At 45.0% G+C, this 16,567-nt stretch overlaps 1 protein-coding gene across 1 annotated transcript; it reads left to right on the top strand.

Moving 5' to 3' along the window:
• Nucleotides 1–3,900: 3,900 nt before the first annotated feature.
• Nucleotides 3,901–15,131, top strand: Ccdc32 (coiled-coil domain containing 32). The gene is made up of 4 exons (XM_041679024.1): nt 3,901–3,968; nt 5,838–6,093; nt 10,894–11,050; nt 14,166–15,131. Exons 2-4 carry the CDS (start codon nt 5,850–5,852, stop codon nt 14,302–14,304), a joined length of 540 nt encoding a protein of 179 aa, XP_041534958.1. The 5' UTR covers nt 3,901–3,968; nt 5,838–5,849; the 3' UTR covers nt 14,305–15,131.
• The last annotated feature ends 1,436 nt before the right edge of the window (nt 15,132–16,567 follow it).

Below are 16,567 nucleotides of genomic sequence, written 5' to 3'. Positions count from 1 at the left end.
CCATAGAGCAGGCTGGCCTCGAATTCACAGAGACCCACCTGCTTCTGTGTCCCTAGTGCTGGGATTAAAGGCGTGCGCCACCACGGCCCAGCCTGTCCTCTTCTTTTGAGGAGAGAAATTTGTGACATTACATTATTGCTTCCAAGAGGGAGAAGCCACAAACTGGTGATGATGGTTCCTTACAACTGCCGACCTTACTGAATGGAGACACGCCCGGGATTCGTCTTTACTAACCGGCGTCTTGTGAAATAATCTGCTGTACTAGTCTAGCAGACTTTCGAGTATGTCAGTGAGGGCATTTAGGGGGGAGGTGATATGTGGTGCAGAAACAGAGGGAAAGACACACCTGCTCAGGCTGGAATAAAAATAGAAAAAGAAGGAAGTCTGAATCATCAGCGATGGACACTAGGGTCCAGCACTTGAATCACATTTGTGTAATAATAGGGGCGGCGGGGCTGCGTTCCCAGCACCCTGGCCGCCTGCTTGGCTAGCTTATGCTCCGAAATAACAACACACAAACTGTATTCATTCAAGCACTGCTTGGCCCATTCTCTTCTAGGCTAATTCTCACATATTAATTTAGCCCATTTCTAATCATCTGTGTGTAGCACCCCAAGGTGCGCTTACCGGGGAGATTCTAGCCTAGTCCATCCTGGGTCGGAGCTTCATCACGGGAGCGGGGCATGGCGTCTCTCTCTGAGGCGTCTGCTCCCGAGAGAGCTGTGGAGTCTCTGACCTCACTTCCTCTTCCTGCCAGCATTCTGTTCTGTTTACTCCTCCCACCTATCCTCTAACCAATAAAATGGGCCAGGGCAGTGCCTTTATTAGCCAATGACCTTCCTCCATCACATTTGGAGGACTTGAATGAGTTGGTAGCGTTCAGAGTTACTAATGTCTGATTGTAAATTTAAGAAAGTGTACTTTTTAAAATATTTATTTTATTATCTTTACTCCTTTAATCTATGACTGCACTCTGTCTCTTTAAAGGCTTTTTATATATTTTTATAAACCATTTACTTTTTTTTTTTAGAGATTTATTTATTTATTGTGTACACAGTGTTCAGCGCCCTTGTATGCCTGCAGGTCAGAAGAGGGCACCAGATCTCATTACAGATGGTTGTGAGCCACCATGTGATTGCTGGGAACTGAACTCAGGACTCCCAGAAGATCAGCCAGCGCTCCCAACCTCTGAGCCATCTCTCCAGCCCAGAAAGTGTACTTTTTAAGTTCAATTCCTGGCAACCACATGGTGCCTCACAAAGATCTGTAATGAGGTCTGGTGCCCTCTTCTGGCCTGCAGACATACACACAGACAGAATATTGTATATATAATAAAGAAAGTGTACTTTTCCAGAAACTGGGTTGTTCACAGCTACTATTTAAAGGTATCTCATCCTGGCATCCAGATATCTGAGAGACCAAATTAGTAAGCAAGAATGTTTGGAAGCCGGGAATACACCTTTAATTCCAGCACTTGGGAAGCCCAGGCAGATGGACCTTTGAATTCAAGACTAGCCTGGTCTACCGAGGGAGTTACAGGACACCCAGGGCTACACAGAGAAGCTCTGTCTTGAAAAAATAAAAAAGAGTGTGCTTGGTGAGCATTTGATCAGTGTAAAGAGTGTGTGTAGCTCATGAAGCCTTGGAGTATCTTAGTGCGCTGTGAACGCTATTCCTTTCTGTGAACCAGATAACACCAGATTTCCTTCCTTCTTTCTTTCTTTCCTTTTTCTGTAGCTTTGGGCCTGTCCTGGAACTAGCACTGCAGATTTCTTTCTTTTATTCTGTAAGTAAACATTACCACAATTTTCCCTATTACTTATTCTATTGTTCTCTTGTCTCTTGGATTTTCCCTTCCTTCAGTTCATAGTCTAAGAATGCTTACAGATGTGAGCAGCACAGCAGTCTGTGGAGGCACGTGCATCTTTACAGATGTGAACAGCGGAGCAGTCTGTGGATGCATGGGCACGCTTACAGTTGTGAGCAGCACAGCAGTCTATGGAGGCACGTGCATGCTTACAGATGTGAGCAGCGGAGCAGTCTGTGGAAGCCCGTGCAGATGCTTACAGATGTGAGCGGCAGAACGGTCTGTGGAGGCCCGTGCACATGACAATAGTTTGCTGTTACCTTTGCCATAGTGATGGGATTTGGACTCATCTCAAGACAGTATCTTCAGCCATGCTATTGTGCTGATGACTGGTCGATGTGCTTCATCACATCTTTCTTTGTGATCAGCTACCCGCTTTAAACTGGGAATAGTGGGCTCAGCTGTGAGGCGTGCTTGCTGCTCTTCCAAGGACCAGGTTCAATTCCCAGCATCCCCATTAGAAGTCTCACAACCACTTGTAACTTCAGGTCTGGGGCATCCGACACCCTTTTTTGACTTCTTTAGACACCAAATGGAAGATAGACACATAAATAATTTTTTTGCAAGATCTTTTTTTTAAAGATTTTATTTATTTATTATGTATACAACATTCTGCCTCGATGTATGCCCGCATGCCAGAGGAGGCCAGATCTCAGTACAGATGGTTGTGAGCCACCATGTGGTTGCTGGGACTTGAACTCAGGACCTCTGGAAGAGCAGCTAGTGCTCTTAACCTCTGAGCCATCTCTCCAGCCCCCCACATAAATAATTTTTAAAAAATTGTTGGGAATAAGAAGTAACTAAAGGAACACGTTATTAACTTTTGGAGATTGTGTAAGATACTTTTATTTATTTTTTTTTAAATATTTATTTATTTATTATGTATACAATATTCTGTCTGTGTGTATGCCTGCAGGCCAGAAGAGGACACCAGACCCCATTACAGATGGTTGTGAGCCACCATGTGGTTGCTGGGAATTGAACTCAGGACCTTTGGTAGAGCAGGCAATGCTCTTAACCTCTGAGCCATCTCTCCAGCCCCAAGATACTTTTATTTTTAAATAGGATCTTTTCTTGTAGTTCAGGTTGAACCTGGAACTAACTACATACCTTTTGCTGGCCTTGAACTCCACAGCCTCCTGCCTCAGTTCTAGAATGCTGGGGTTACAGGCATGCGCCAACACACCTGGCTATTGCAGGTGTTATAAAAGTTGTTTCTCTCTCCCTCTCTCTCTTCCCCCCTCCCCCTCTCTCCCTCTCCCCCTTCTCCCTCTCCCTCTCCCTTCCTCACTTCCTCTCTCCTTCCCCACCCTACCTTATCTTCCATAACTCTTTCATGCCATTTGTGAATTTGCCTGTCTCGCTGGTGCATCACCTCCCACACTAAGCTGTAAGGATCTCTGGGGCCCATAGCCAGTCTTGTGTGTTCTGAATTCACACAATACCTATAGCAGAGAAGGAGCTTGATATTTTTTCAGTTAAATGAATAAAGGAAAGTCTCAGAAATCGGCAATGAGGCCCTGATGTTTGAGTCACTGACATGCTCTAACATAGGGTAGCCAAAGAGTAAAGGCAGCACAAATATTCTCCCAGAATTGTCTGGGAGATAATTGATACACTATTTACCGCCCCAAATCTGTTTTTTTACCCAAGTTGGGAAATACATTGAAAACAGTCCAGACAAGAACAGGCATAAAGGACTGCACCCAGAGTCTCGGGGCTTCAAGAACCATCTACGTATTTAAGACAGGTAGGTACCTTCTTTCAGTGGGGCTTTAGAAATTAAGACCTCTGAGGACCGAGAAAAAAAAATCTAGAAAACTGGTTTCCCTATCCGAGTCGGGGATGGCTGGGTGGAAAGTTGGAACTCTGGAGAAGTGATTCCACCGTTCCCTGGCAACTACTAGTTCCGCCCACCGACTGCCTGCCCTCTGGGCGTCACTAACTCTATTCTACCAATCAACTCACAGGATGCCAGAAAGCCAGGCGTCAATTGGACAACTCCTGAGTTCCGTCATTCAGAGACGCCGCCCCTCACTGCTTCTTCCTGACTGCCAGCGACAGACCAGAGCGTTTGGAGACTGCTGGGCAGGTGATTGCGGTAGGTGGAGGGCCACGGTGTCCAGTGTTTAGCATCCCCCTACTATGGCCTGACTCCGGAACACAACTGGGGGGCATCAGGGACCAGACCATCAAGGCCAGTCAGTTCTTGAGGCCGGGATGACCGAGGCCTGGGATCTCTGGACCTACGGTTTCCTCTGGGATTCTTGACATTCGGGGGTCAGGGACACGCGGGCTCCCGAGTGAGAGCAGACCAGGGGTTTGGGTGTGTTCCAAGGACGTCGATGGAGAGTCTAAGGACTGCATGACATATCTGTTCCTCTTAATTTGGGCCCTCGCGCTGTCTGGACTGTCCGCTGAAATTTTTCAGACTTTGCCCTTGTCAGCTTTCCTGATCTTTAAAAGCCCTCTTACAGGAAGATGTCGACCTATTCTATAAACTTAGATGGTTAATGGAAATCCCTCGGCTCTGCGCACAGCCCTTCTCACCGATCTCAGCGTGGGCGGTTTTCAGTGTGTTTCCCAAGCAGGTGGAGTGGTTTAAAAAAAAAAAAGGATTTTAGAAGCAAAACATTATATACCAGCTATGCAGCTTTGAACAAACCACTCATTTGATCTCGTTAGTTCTTCTTCCCGCTTCTTCCTTGTCTTTTCCTTGCTCCTCTTCCTTCTTCCTCAGCAGTTCCTGGAATTCACAATCTCTCTGCCTCAGACTTCTGAGTGCAGACGCCCCAGATGTGTGCCATCACAGCTAAGGGTGTCTGGTAAACGAGGGAAATGCCTCTCCTTCGGTGTCTGTATTCAGCGCTAATTATCAGGGTGATGACACCTTGCATACATGCCTTGAGTTATAGCACTTTACCGCATAAATATGAGCAACTAAAATAGTAATAAAACATTAAGTGGTAAAAAGAACGAATGGGGGCGTGGAGGAACTTGAAGTCTAGAGCCCAGCTGCTGCTGTGGTGGGTGAATGCCCTTGCGTTATGGTAGGACTCTGACAGACAGCTTTTCACCAAGCGACCCTTTTGCTGTTTTCTTATGTATGGCTGTCAGTCTGTACCCCACAGAGGACAGGCTTTTTAACTGACCGATGCTAGAACAGCTGTAGTTGAGGATCTGTAGCAGACATTGTGCGCAGTGGCAACATCGCAGAGAGTCTTGTGTATACTGACTATATGAAATGCAGGTTCTCATCCTGTAGATGAAGGCCGTCTGGAGGAGCAGACTCTTCTGTCCAGCCCTGGGCTTCTTTAATGCATTTCTCAGACTCTGAGAATGTGTGTGTGTGTATGTGTGTGTGTGTGTTTTAATTTTTTTGACACAGGGTCTCACTATGAAGTCCTGACCTGGCACTTGCCATGTAGGACAGCCTAGCCTCAGACTCACAGAGATCCAATTACCTCTGCTTCTGGAGTGCTGGGATTAAAGGTGTTTGTACCACCACTCCTGGTTATACTGTATTTTTTTAGTTATTTATTTTTATTGTATGTGTGTTTCTCCTGCATGTATGTATGTGCACCACATGCGTGCCTGGTACCCACAGAGCCAGAAGAGGGCATTGGATGCCCTGAAACTGAAGTTAAAGATGGTTGTGAGCTGCTATGGATGCTGAAGACCAAACTCCATTGTCTGCAGGAGCAAGTGCTCTGAATCACTGAGTCATCTCTGACTCCTATACTGTATTCTCTCTCTCTCTCTCTCTCTCTCTCTCTCTCTCTCCCTCCCTCCCTCCCTCCCCCTTTCTTTCTTTTGAAACAAAGTCTCACTTCATGTTTCTGGCTGTCCTGGAACCCACGGAGATCTGCCTGCCTCTGCCTCCCAAGTCCCAAGTCTAAAGACCTGTGCCAACCCCAGCATCCTACTGTCTTGGAGCTAGTCTTTACTCACTTGAGCTTCTGTTTTTCAGCTCCGACTCCAAATGAAAATGTTTGAGAGCTTCGACTCTTCAGCTACAAAGTCTGGCCGGGATCTCTGGGCTGAGATCTGCTCTTGTCTGCCAAGTCCTGCCCAAGAGGATGTTGCCAACAATGCCTTCTCGGATTCCTTTATGGATTCACAGCCTGCAGGTGAAGGCCACACGGAGGCAGCAGACTCTGCTGTCCAGCCAGCTGGAAAACCCTGGGCTCCCTTGCATGATTCAGAAGTGTATTTAGCGTCTCTAGGTAAGTTTTCTGTCTGTCTGTGTGTCTCTCTCCCTCCCTTCCTTCTCTTCTCCCCTCACCCCAGCAAGTTCTGTTACATTATCTTTAATTTTCTATTTTTTTGTCCTTGCCACATGTGGGCCAGATGTAATTCTAGGGGATGTCTCAGGTTCTTTCCTGGAAAGGAGGCGTCCGCCCTTTCTCTCTTTCTTTCTTTCTTTCTTTCTTTCTTGTTTGTTTTTTCCAGACAGGGTTTCATTATGTAGCCCTGGCTGTCCTGAAACTCACTCTGTACATCAAGCTGACCTCAAACTCTTAGAGATCCACTTGCCTCTGCCTCCTGAATGCTGGGATTAAAGTGCACCTTCATTGCCTGGCTAAAAAATTATTTTATTAATTCACTGATTGTGGGAATGGGAGTGTCTTGCCAGAAGAGTCATTCTGTCTCTGTTAGTGATTTAAAAAAAATATTATTTATTTGTATGTTTATGTGTGTATATGCAGACATGGCCCTCAGAGGCCAGAAGAGGATGTCAAATCATGAGTTACAGGTAGTTTTGAGCTAGTTTCCGTGCTGGGAACCTAACTCCAGTTCTCTGAAAGAGCAGTATGGGTTTTTAACTGATAGCCATCTCTCCCGGCCCCTGCTGGACATTTTAAAAATATTTCCTGAATATATGTCTAGTGCCCTGTATTGTGGCTGAAATATATATATATATGTGTGTGTGTGTGTGTATGTGTGTGTGTGTGCATGTGTGTATACATATATATATATAGAGAGAGAGTTAATAAAATTAGAATTGTTTTATTTTAAAGTTAAAAATAGTTTTCCCTTGCATGAGAAATTAAAATTGTTTCATGCAAGGGCAGTGTCTTAGTTACTTTCCTATTGCCGTGCCACTGACCAGAAAAGTAGGATTGACAGTTACTGCCATGACCACTACTCTTTTTGCTGTGTATTAAGCAATCTTGCCCCTCTCCCCACCCCCCCCCCACCCCGCACCCTCACCCTCCAGACAAGCTTTCTCTGTGTAACAGCTCAGGCTGTCCCTGAATTCACTTTGTAGGCTGGCCTTGAACTCACAGAGATCCCCCTGCCTCTGCCTCCTGAATGATGGGATTAACTGTGTGCCACCACTTCCCGGCACCTTTTTTTTCCTAAAAGACAGAAATTAGTTAAATGTTAGCTATTCATCACTCCTTCTACTTCCTTCAGGAAAAATGAAAATCCCTGAGCTATTAACCTGTATCACCTGCAGAGTGGTTTTTGTTTTGTTTTATGGGTGAGCGTTTGCTGGTAACTTAAAGGACCACAAGGTATTCATTGCTTTGATCAATGACATATGATGTTTCAGTTCATCTATATGTTGTGTACTGTTTAAATCAGGACAAATACATCTCCCTAAATGTTTTTCATTATGGTAAAGATCCATGTGTCCCAAAACCAAATCTGGAAATTACTATTTGAAGAAGTTCAAATCCATGCAGTTTTAAAATATTTTTAATATTAAATTTTGTTTTGTTTTGTTTTTAATTTATATTTTATGCATGAGTGCTCTGCATGCATGTACACCTGCAGGCCAGAAGAGGGCATCAGATCCTATTATAGGTTTCTACACATAGAAACCCTGTTTCAAAAACCATGTAGTTGCTGGGAATTGAACTCAGGACCACTGGAAGAGCAGCCAGTACTCTTAACTGTTGAGCCATCTCTCGAGCCCCAACTTTTTAAATTAAGTTAATAATTTAAATATTAAATTAATAAAGCCGGGCGATGGTGGCGCACGCCTTTAATCCCAGCACTCGGGAGGCAGAGGTAGGCGGATCTCTGTGAGTTCGAGACCAGCCTGGTCTACAGAGCTAGTTCCAGGACAGGCTCCAAAGCCACAGAGAAACCCTGTCTCGAAAAACCAAAAAAAAAAAAAAATTAAATTAATAGTATAAATATTTTTACAGTGGCATGAGTCAAATCTAAGCCCTCTGTTAAGCAATCAGTTTGCTACTGAACACAGGGAGGACACCCTATGTAGAGGGACACAGAGAAGAGCCAGCTGAGAACTTAGGTGTTTGCTAACAAATATCTTGGGAGAACAAAGGGAGTTCCATTAGTGATGACTAGAGGAAAAGTTATGAGAAAAATGTAGTTGGGAAGATGGAAGACATGGTGTGGGGTCTGTGTGAAATTCGTCAGGGAGCCAGCAGAGAAAAGAAGTGCCTGTTGTCATGGCAAAGGGCCTAAGAGTCCTGTTTGTGGCAGACAGAACTGCTTCACAGTGCGCAGAGGTCACAGCTGGGAAAGAACCAGATCCTTTGACTGGTAGGGATCATGCAACCAGGGCTTTTGATCCCAGCACTCTGGAGGCAATATGGTCAAGGCTAATATGGTCTACAGAGCAAGTTCCAGGAAAGCCAGGGCTACACATAGAAACCCTGTTTCGAAAAACAAACAAAAAGAAGAAGAAGAAGAAGAAGAAGAAGAAGAAGAAGAAGAAGAAGAAGAAGAAGAAATAATGATGATGATGATGATGATGATGATGATGATGATGATGTGATTGGTGAATATTGGCTGCAAAGTTAAAACCCTGCTGGGCTTTCCTAAAATCAGTAAGAAACTAACTGGTTGTTAAAATTTCCTATCTCGAGGATAGCAGCCCAGGAAGGACTAGGTAGTAATGGCAGGAAGGTTTGGAGTGTACCACAGTCCCTGGGTCTGCCTGCCTGTTAAAATCACACCTGCTTACGAACCTAGCACACCAGAAGCTTATTCTAGCCCCAAAGAGTACCTATCTCCATGACAACTAAGGCCAGACAATTTGAAGATTGTTTTTATTGCCAAATAAACTTGTGTCAAAAAGAATCCATTGATAAGAGCAACAATAAAAAATTCAGTCAAATAAATGTTAAATATACATGATCCTTTTTATATCTTTAAGGGAAAAAAACCTTAAACATTAACGTTTATCAACTTTAGGTGTTTTGTATGGGTGAGCCCTTGCTGGTGACTTACAGATATACAAGGTGTTTACTGTTTTGGTCAGAGGCTGGGAGCTGATAGAACGTTTTTAGAAATGGAAACCAAACTGCATATTATAAAATTTCCATTGGTTCTAAGATGACTGCCCAGCCCTCAAACAGCAATCAACTACTTTCTGTTTTGAATATTCCTTTCCTGGGGAGACAATGTCTACCCCTTCTTATGGGGTCCCAACCACAAAACTAAGTACTATAATGCCGAAGTTCACCCTGGGAAACCAAATGGTTTATCGGGCTTGTTTACAAAGCATAGGTGAGGGCTCCTTACAGCAGCATGGATGACTCAAAGCAGTGAAACCTGAAAGACATTACCTAACATGGATGACGGCTTCCCAATAGCTACACAGATGGAGTTCCCTCAGCCTACCTTCCCCGCCGATGGAGGCTACCCACATGCAAGCAGGGCAGAATAGCGGGAAGTACAGGAAGGTGAAGACCCAATAACCTCCTCCTTCTAAGGCAGTGGTCTCAACCTGTCAGTTGTGACCCCTTTGGCAAGCCTCTAGCTCCAAAAATGTTTACATTATGATTCATAACAGTAGCAAAATTGCAGCTATGAAGTAACAACAAAAATGATTTTATGGTTGGGGGTCAGCACAACATGAGGAACTGTGTTAAAGGGGCTTGGCGTTGGGAAGGTTGAGGACTGCTGGGTTAAGGGATGCCGACAGCGGGCAGTGAGGTTCCCTGTAAGCAGACACTGGGTTGAGGATGGCAGCTCTATTGCTGTGACATCTGGGCAGACTCACACACTGCCTAGCAATCGGGATATTGTCTGAGAAATGGAATGTCAGGTGCTCTTATCAGTGAACATGGTAGAGTATGCTTCCTCAAAGCAAGACTTGTGTGACATCACTCATGTGATGAAGTCACTGTGACATATGGGGCTTGTCCTCGATCCAAACATTACATTGTACGTGGCTGAATTATATAGCTGCAGACTAAATTAAAGCAGAAAGTAATGATGACGTCATTTCTTGTATGCTTCAAAAGAGGTCTCCTCAGCAATTCAAATGCAAGAAGAGTAATTAACCATCCATCGTCAGGAAGCCCTGTGAGCCTCTCGAGGGATTACAAGATATTTGCTTTTCTTAGGCTCCAGCGTCCAGGCCACAAATTGAGGAACTTTTTAAAGTGTTGGAAGATATTTTTTTTAATCAAGAATTTAATCCCGCATAGAGATCCTAAAGGTCTCCTATTATTGCATTCCCATCAAGTCAATGTTAGCATCTAGTGAAGCGCCGGGTCTCTCATCATTTTCTCTAATTCTTTCTCATGAGGGTTGGAAACCACTTCATGTCCTTGTAACTAGAAGAAAAGCTGTTTACTCCGCAGAGACGTTCCTTCCAAGGAGTTGGAAGCAGGAGATGGAATACACGAGCCAAGCCAGGGAAAGCAAGCATTCCTTAGGGAGACACCTTATGGGTCTTTTGTGACTTCAAAACAACATGGCGTTGGTTCATTTGGTTCATTTCTGAGAGCCTATGACACTTCCTTCTTCCAGGGTTAAACATTTACTCGATACAGTGCAGGATTAGAAAAGAAGCGTATTCAGTCAACTGTCAGTTTTTCTCTAAAAGCGAGGTTTTGTTTGTTTGCTTGTTTACAGGGACTGTGGTTGTGTTCATCAGTAAAAGCGCTTTTTGTTTTGTTTGTTTGGTTTTGTTCAGTCCATTTGGTTGGTATTTGAGATCAGGTCTCCAGTAGCCTGGACAAGCCGTGAACTTCTATATAGCTGATGCTGGCTCACACTCTCTATGGTAAGCTCCATTTTTTTTTCCTCTTCAGAGAAGAAACTAAGACGGATCAAGGGTTTAAACGAGGAAGTGACTTCCAAGGACATGCTTCGGACTCTGGCCCAAGCTAAGAAGGAGTGCTGGGATCGATTCCTCCAAGAGAAGTTAGCATCAGAGTTTTTTGTCGATGGACTTGATTCTGATGAGAGGTAACTGATTGACAGCGGGTTACGCTGGGGGTACATTTCATTCAGTAAAGAACTCGGGTGCAGTGACATCAGAGGATTGGTATCAACTGAGACTCATATCTCTTTGAGCTGCAGTCAGTCCTCGGAAGGCTGTCCAGTTTGCCCTTGGGTCAACAGTAGATTTTTCAGAATAACAAATACTCACAGCTGCATCTTGGCTACAGATTTAGTAGAGCTGAGGTTGAACCGTTATCTTCATTAAGTATGTGGTGCACTGGAAAAGGAAGCAATGGACCAACAGGTAGAACCACGTTTTCGTCTTTGTCTAATCTTTGTTGCCATAGAGCTTCTGTCCTATTAGAGCCACTCAACAAATGTGTGTGGACCAACCGGGCAGTGGTGGTGCACAATTTTAATCCCAGCACTTGGGAAGCAGAAGCAAGTGAATCTCTGAGTTCGAGGTCAGCCTGGTTTACACAGCGAGTTCCAGAATAACCAGAGCCGCACAAAGAAAATTTATCTTGGAAAAAAAAAAAAGTGTGTGGATCCAACAAGTATATATTTTAAGCATCTTTTATTTGATGACACTGCTTGGTATTTGGAGGATGGTGGGTTAGTCACTTTTCTATTGCTGTGATAAGACACAGTGACCAAGGCCACTTCTAGAGGAAGAGTTTATTTGGGACTCACGGCTCCAGAAGGAGAAGGTCCATCGTTGTGGGGAAGCGTGGCAGCAGGCAGGCGTGGTAACTGGAGATGGAAGCAGAAAGCTGAGGATTCACAAACTGAGCCATAAACAGGAAGCAGAGACAGTAAACAGGAACCTCAAAGTTCTCCCTCGGTGGTTTATGTTCTCTGTCAAGACCACGCCTCCTAATCTTCCCCAAATAGCGCCAGCAGCTGGTGTTCAAATGCCTGAATATATGAGAGATGTTTCATTCAAACCACATTTCACTCCCTGGCCCTCATGACTCTATCATAATGCAAAATCCCTTTAGTCCATCTTTTAAAGTCCCTGTGGTCTTCTAATCTAAACACTGTTTTAAAAACTAAAGTCTCTGAAACCCAAGGTAGTCTCTTAACTGCAACCCTCTGTAATCACTGGCCTTCTCCAGGACCAGTGGGAGACCCTGTCTCAAAGGGAATGATGGGTAAGACATTAGATGTCTTCTCTTCACCTCTGCGTGTGCGCCCAAGGGCCTGTGCACCGGCACACACATATCCTACACACGTGCATACACACATACACACAATTTAAAAAATTGGTGGGAGGAACAACAACTATAATTTTCAGTAAATTAGGGGAGTATGACTTTAGCTCACAGTTAATGTTGATTCTGAGAGTCCCATTGTGTCACGTGCTGATGCTACTGCTGGAATCAAACCTCACAGTCACACTTCGGGTAGTTTACAAAGCACTTTCACTTGCGTTCTCTCCCGTTTGAGTCAGCGTACCCTCAGGTCCTTCAGAAATCAGTCTAATCATCTTTGAGGTCAACCCCTACCCTCAGATGGATTAAAAGATAATATTTGTTTTCTGTCTATAAAGGCTTAATATATGTGAGTCTTAAACTTCCCTAAACAGGCAATTTGGAGAGCTACATAGATTCCTGACCCATTCATAACTTGGCATACTGTCCTATCTTTCCAAACACCTCCCTCTACTCCAACTCTAAGAACATGAAACTGGGCAGTGGTGGCACATGCCTTTAATCCCAGCACTTGGGGTGAGGGGGGCAGCCTGGACTACAGAGCAAGATCCAGGGAAGCCAGGGCTACACAGAAACCCTGTCTTGAAAAACCAAAACCAAACACACAAAACAAGAAGCCGAAACTTTCTCTTGTGTAGTCAAGAAAGAATTCCCTCTTTCTGAAGTCAGACTACTCTGCCCATGTAATCACACACAGAACTCAGTGAGCTCCCACTTTTGTTTTGACTTTTCCTTTCCTATATTATATTTTTATATGAAAGTGGGGATAGATGAAGAGTCAAGGTCCCTTTCACCTGGTTCTCTTGAGCTGTAGGCATGAGGTCAACCTTCTGCTTATTCTGACCTCAGGCACTGGGCTGTGTTCCTCTTACCTACATTCGTGGGAGAGCTTCTGTCCTTTTGCAGAACAAAATGGAAAACAGTAGTTATAGGAAACTACTGCGAAACAGCAGTTATACATTTGTTTTCAAACTCAGCGTTTGCTTTTTAAACAGGTGATTTTGTGTTCCATGCGGGCCAGGTAGGAGAGTCTCATGGGAGAGCTGCTGCTGTCCCCCGCGTAGTCCTATGACTTTGTGCTTTTTGTTGGTTAGTTAGCGACCTTGGTCTTATTCTTTATCCAGGCTGGCCTTGAACTTGTGACAGTCCTCCTGCCTCAGCCTCCTGAGTGCTGAGAACAGTGGGTGTGAGCCACGAATACCTAGATGCTGCCTGTCATTAAAGAGCCTAGCATGGCGCTCATTTTATATCTATTTATAGTTTACTGTGAATGTGTAATAACTATAAGATATAGGGTCCTGGGTCCTTAAGGGAGGTGGGAGGGAGACATAAAGCTGACAATTAACTGCACTACTCCCCCACACAGACAAATGAAAGAAGTCCTCCGGCATAGAGGCCATTCCTTGGCGGGAACATTGGATGCTCAGAAAACTTTATCCAGGGGTCTTAATCCTCCCTCCCCCAAATTACAGCTCTTACAAATAAGCTTTATTAGTGTAATTGAGCCTCATACTGTCTTAGGTAGGAAAGAATCTCAGTTTTTCTGTCTCACCCACGATTTGGTATTTATTTGTTTCAAGCCCTCTGCAATTTCTCTCCTTTTCAGTTTGAGGGGAAAAAATGATAAAACTGAGGCACGAGCTCTCCAGTTATTCTCATCAAGCCTTCGGAGGCCCTGCCTTGAGGTCTCTGGTGCTGCTGAGAGCCAAAGTGCCCACTAGGGGGTAAATGTCGCCGCTGAGCGCCAGGACGTGCAGCTGTCAGAGCCGGAGCTCCGTCCTCCCCTCGCTTTAGCTGGGGGAAGCGGAGGGAAGAAATTGGTGGTGGGCGGGGCGGGAAGGCAGTATTTGAGTAACTGAGCTAATCATTAAGTAATTAACCAGTGAGGTCTGACCTAGCCGCTCCTGCCTTCTGCTCTGTTGCAGCACCTTGGAACATTTCAAAAGGTGGCTTCAGCCGGATAAAGTCGCCGTCAGCACAGAGGAGGTCCAGTTTCTCATCCCTCCAGAGTCGCAGGCTGAGAAGCCAGAGGCCGAGTTCAAGCCAGCGGCAGGAGAACAATAAATTACACACATCTACGCCAGGCAGCTGTGTGGGGCCCGGAGGGAACGGTGGAGAGCTTGACGGCGGCAGCAAGGAGAAACATAGGGAGAGATAATGCCCAGGCTTCCAGTTCACAAAGCAAACAGCTGCTGGCCCCCAGGACCTGCTTGGGGCTGGCTTGTGTGACTGTCTTGGATGAAGTAACTGACCCTGAGTGTGCTGGATCAGAAATCTTGACTGAACTCTGTTGCTGCAGGTTAGAGGTTTGCAAGGATCCAGTGAGGAGCAGGGCGGGGCAGTTCTTGGAGACACTGGCGCTCTTGTATAGAACGTATCAGTTAAGTGAGCCATATTTTTTTCCCCCACTTCTAGGTCTTCACGTCTGTGTCTCAAGCATTCCATAGCAAAGTAGTCAGGAGCAAGTGTAGCCAAGGAGAGTGAAGTCAGCCTCCTTGAGTCCAAGCCCTTGTGGGACTTTCTCACATACTCATCGTAAACAGAAGGACTCAAGAGAAACAGGCTTTTCCTTTTGATTTGTTCCTTGTGTCAAAAATGGGGAGGGGGAGGAAGTGTGAAAACGTGGGTGTTTATATAGGTGTCGATATATTTTCTTTTTCATGGCTTCTCCCCCAACTTCTTTTTGTACCAAGTTTCAAATTAGACTTGTAAATATGGTTTCGTGTTTGACACAACCCTTGATTAGTTCCAAACTTGCTCCCTGCGGCAACTTTCCTGACTGAGCTTGCATTTGCTCTTCGTTTCTTGTATTGTTGTTCCTGTGAAGTTCGAGTTGTCCGTATAAAACGTATAAAACTGTCTCTTTGGAGCAAAACTGTGTCCTGTGGGTGGTGCTTTGACCCATTCCCTGTCATATGGACTCCCAGAAGAAGGGAAGTAAAGACAGATATGACAAGGGGACTAGCAACCTTTGCTAGTCTCTTGTTTTTGTGTGTTTGCTAAGATTTACCGCCGGGCTGTGGTGGTGTAAGTCTTTAATCCCAGTCCTCAAGAGGCAGAGGCAGGAAGATCTCAGTGAGTTCGAGGCCAGCCTGGTCTACAGAGTGAGTTCCAGGACAGGCTCTAAGGCTATACAGAGAAACTCTGTCTCACAAAACAAACAAAAAACAAAACAAAAAGACTTACTTATTTGGCCAGGCATGGTGGCACAGGCTTTTAATCTCAGGATTTAGAAAGGCAGAGGCAGTTCATTAACTCAAAATCTGTGAGTGTGAGGCCAGCCTGTCTACAGGGTGAGTTCGAGACTGGCCAGGGCTACATAGTGAGATCCTATCTCAAAAAAGAAGAAGAAAATATTTTTCTTTTCTTTTTTTTCCCCAGTTTTTCAAGACAGTGTTTCTCTGTGTAGCTTTGGAGCCTGTCCTGGAACTCGCTCTGTAGACCAGGCTGGCCTCAACTCACAGAGATCCTCCTGCCTCTGCCTCCTGAGATAAAAGACTGGGATAAAAGACATACACCATCACTGCCCTACAAGACTGTTTTACTTGTTTGTTTTATTTATGTTTGTGTGTGTTTGCTTGTGTGAGCTTATATGCATCACATATGAGCAAGAGCCCTTGGTGACCAGAAGAGGATGTCAGATCCTTGGCAACCAATGTCACAAGTGGCTGTAGGATGCCATGTAGGTGCTGGGAACTGGACCCAGGTCCTCTTTAAGAGTCATAAATGCTCTGAACTGCTGGTCCATCTCTCCAGCCCCGCTCTCTTGTTTTTAGTGCATGCCTCCGACAGTCTGAACAGAAAGGTTCTGTGGGACGGTTCTGGGTTGTGGCTTCTGGGGAACAGGAACCCATTAACAATGAGGCTGTGACTAAAAACGCTCAGAGAACACTCTTTTTGTTGGTTTCTTTGTTTTGTTTTTTGTTTATCGAGACAGGGTTTCTTTGTATAACAGCCCTGACTGACCTGGAACTCTCTCTGTAGACCAGGCTGGCCTTAAACTCGGAAAAATCTACCTACCTCTGCCTCCCGAGTACTGGGAATGGTAAAGACGCGTGCCACCACCACCCAGCCACATTCACTCATTTTTAAATCAAATATTTGCCTTGTGGAAAAGGAAAAGGATAGGTGCCAAATAGGTTATCCCATATACTTCCTTAATGCTAGAAATACCTTATCATTTCCAGATATACTCTTCGCGCCTCTTTTCTTCATCAGCTACCGGTTTTAGCTTTATTCCGACTGCTATTGGTCAGTAGGATATATTCGACATGTAAGATGGCCTTCGGTGGCACCTGGGGAACACCTGAACAATGATGGAATCCGG

This window comes from Microtus oregoni, unplaced genomic scaffold, assembly GCF_018167655.1.
Source record: "Microtus oregoni isolate MIOR12 unplaced genomic scaffold, Mior012 000031F_ref0000149, whole genome shotgun sequence".
Classification (NCBI taxonomy): Eukaryota; Metazoa; Chordata; class Mammalia; order Rodentia; family Cricetidae; genus Microtus; species Microtus oregoni.
Note: the sequence above shows the minus strand (reverse complement) of the source record. Positions and strands in the feature narration are given on the sequence as shown.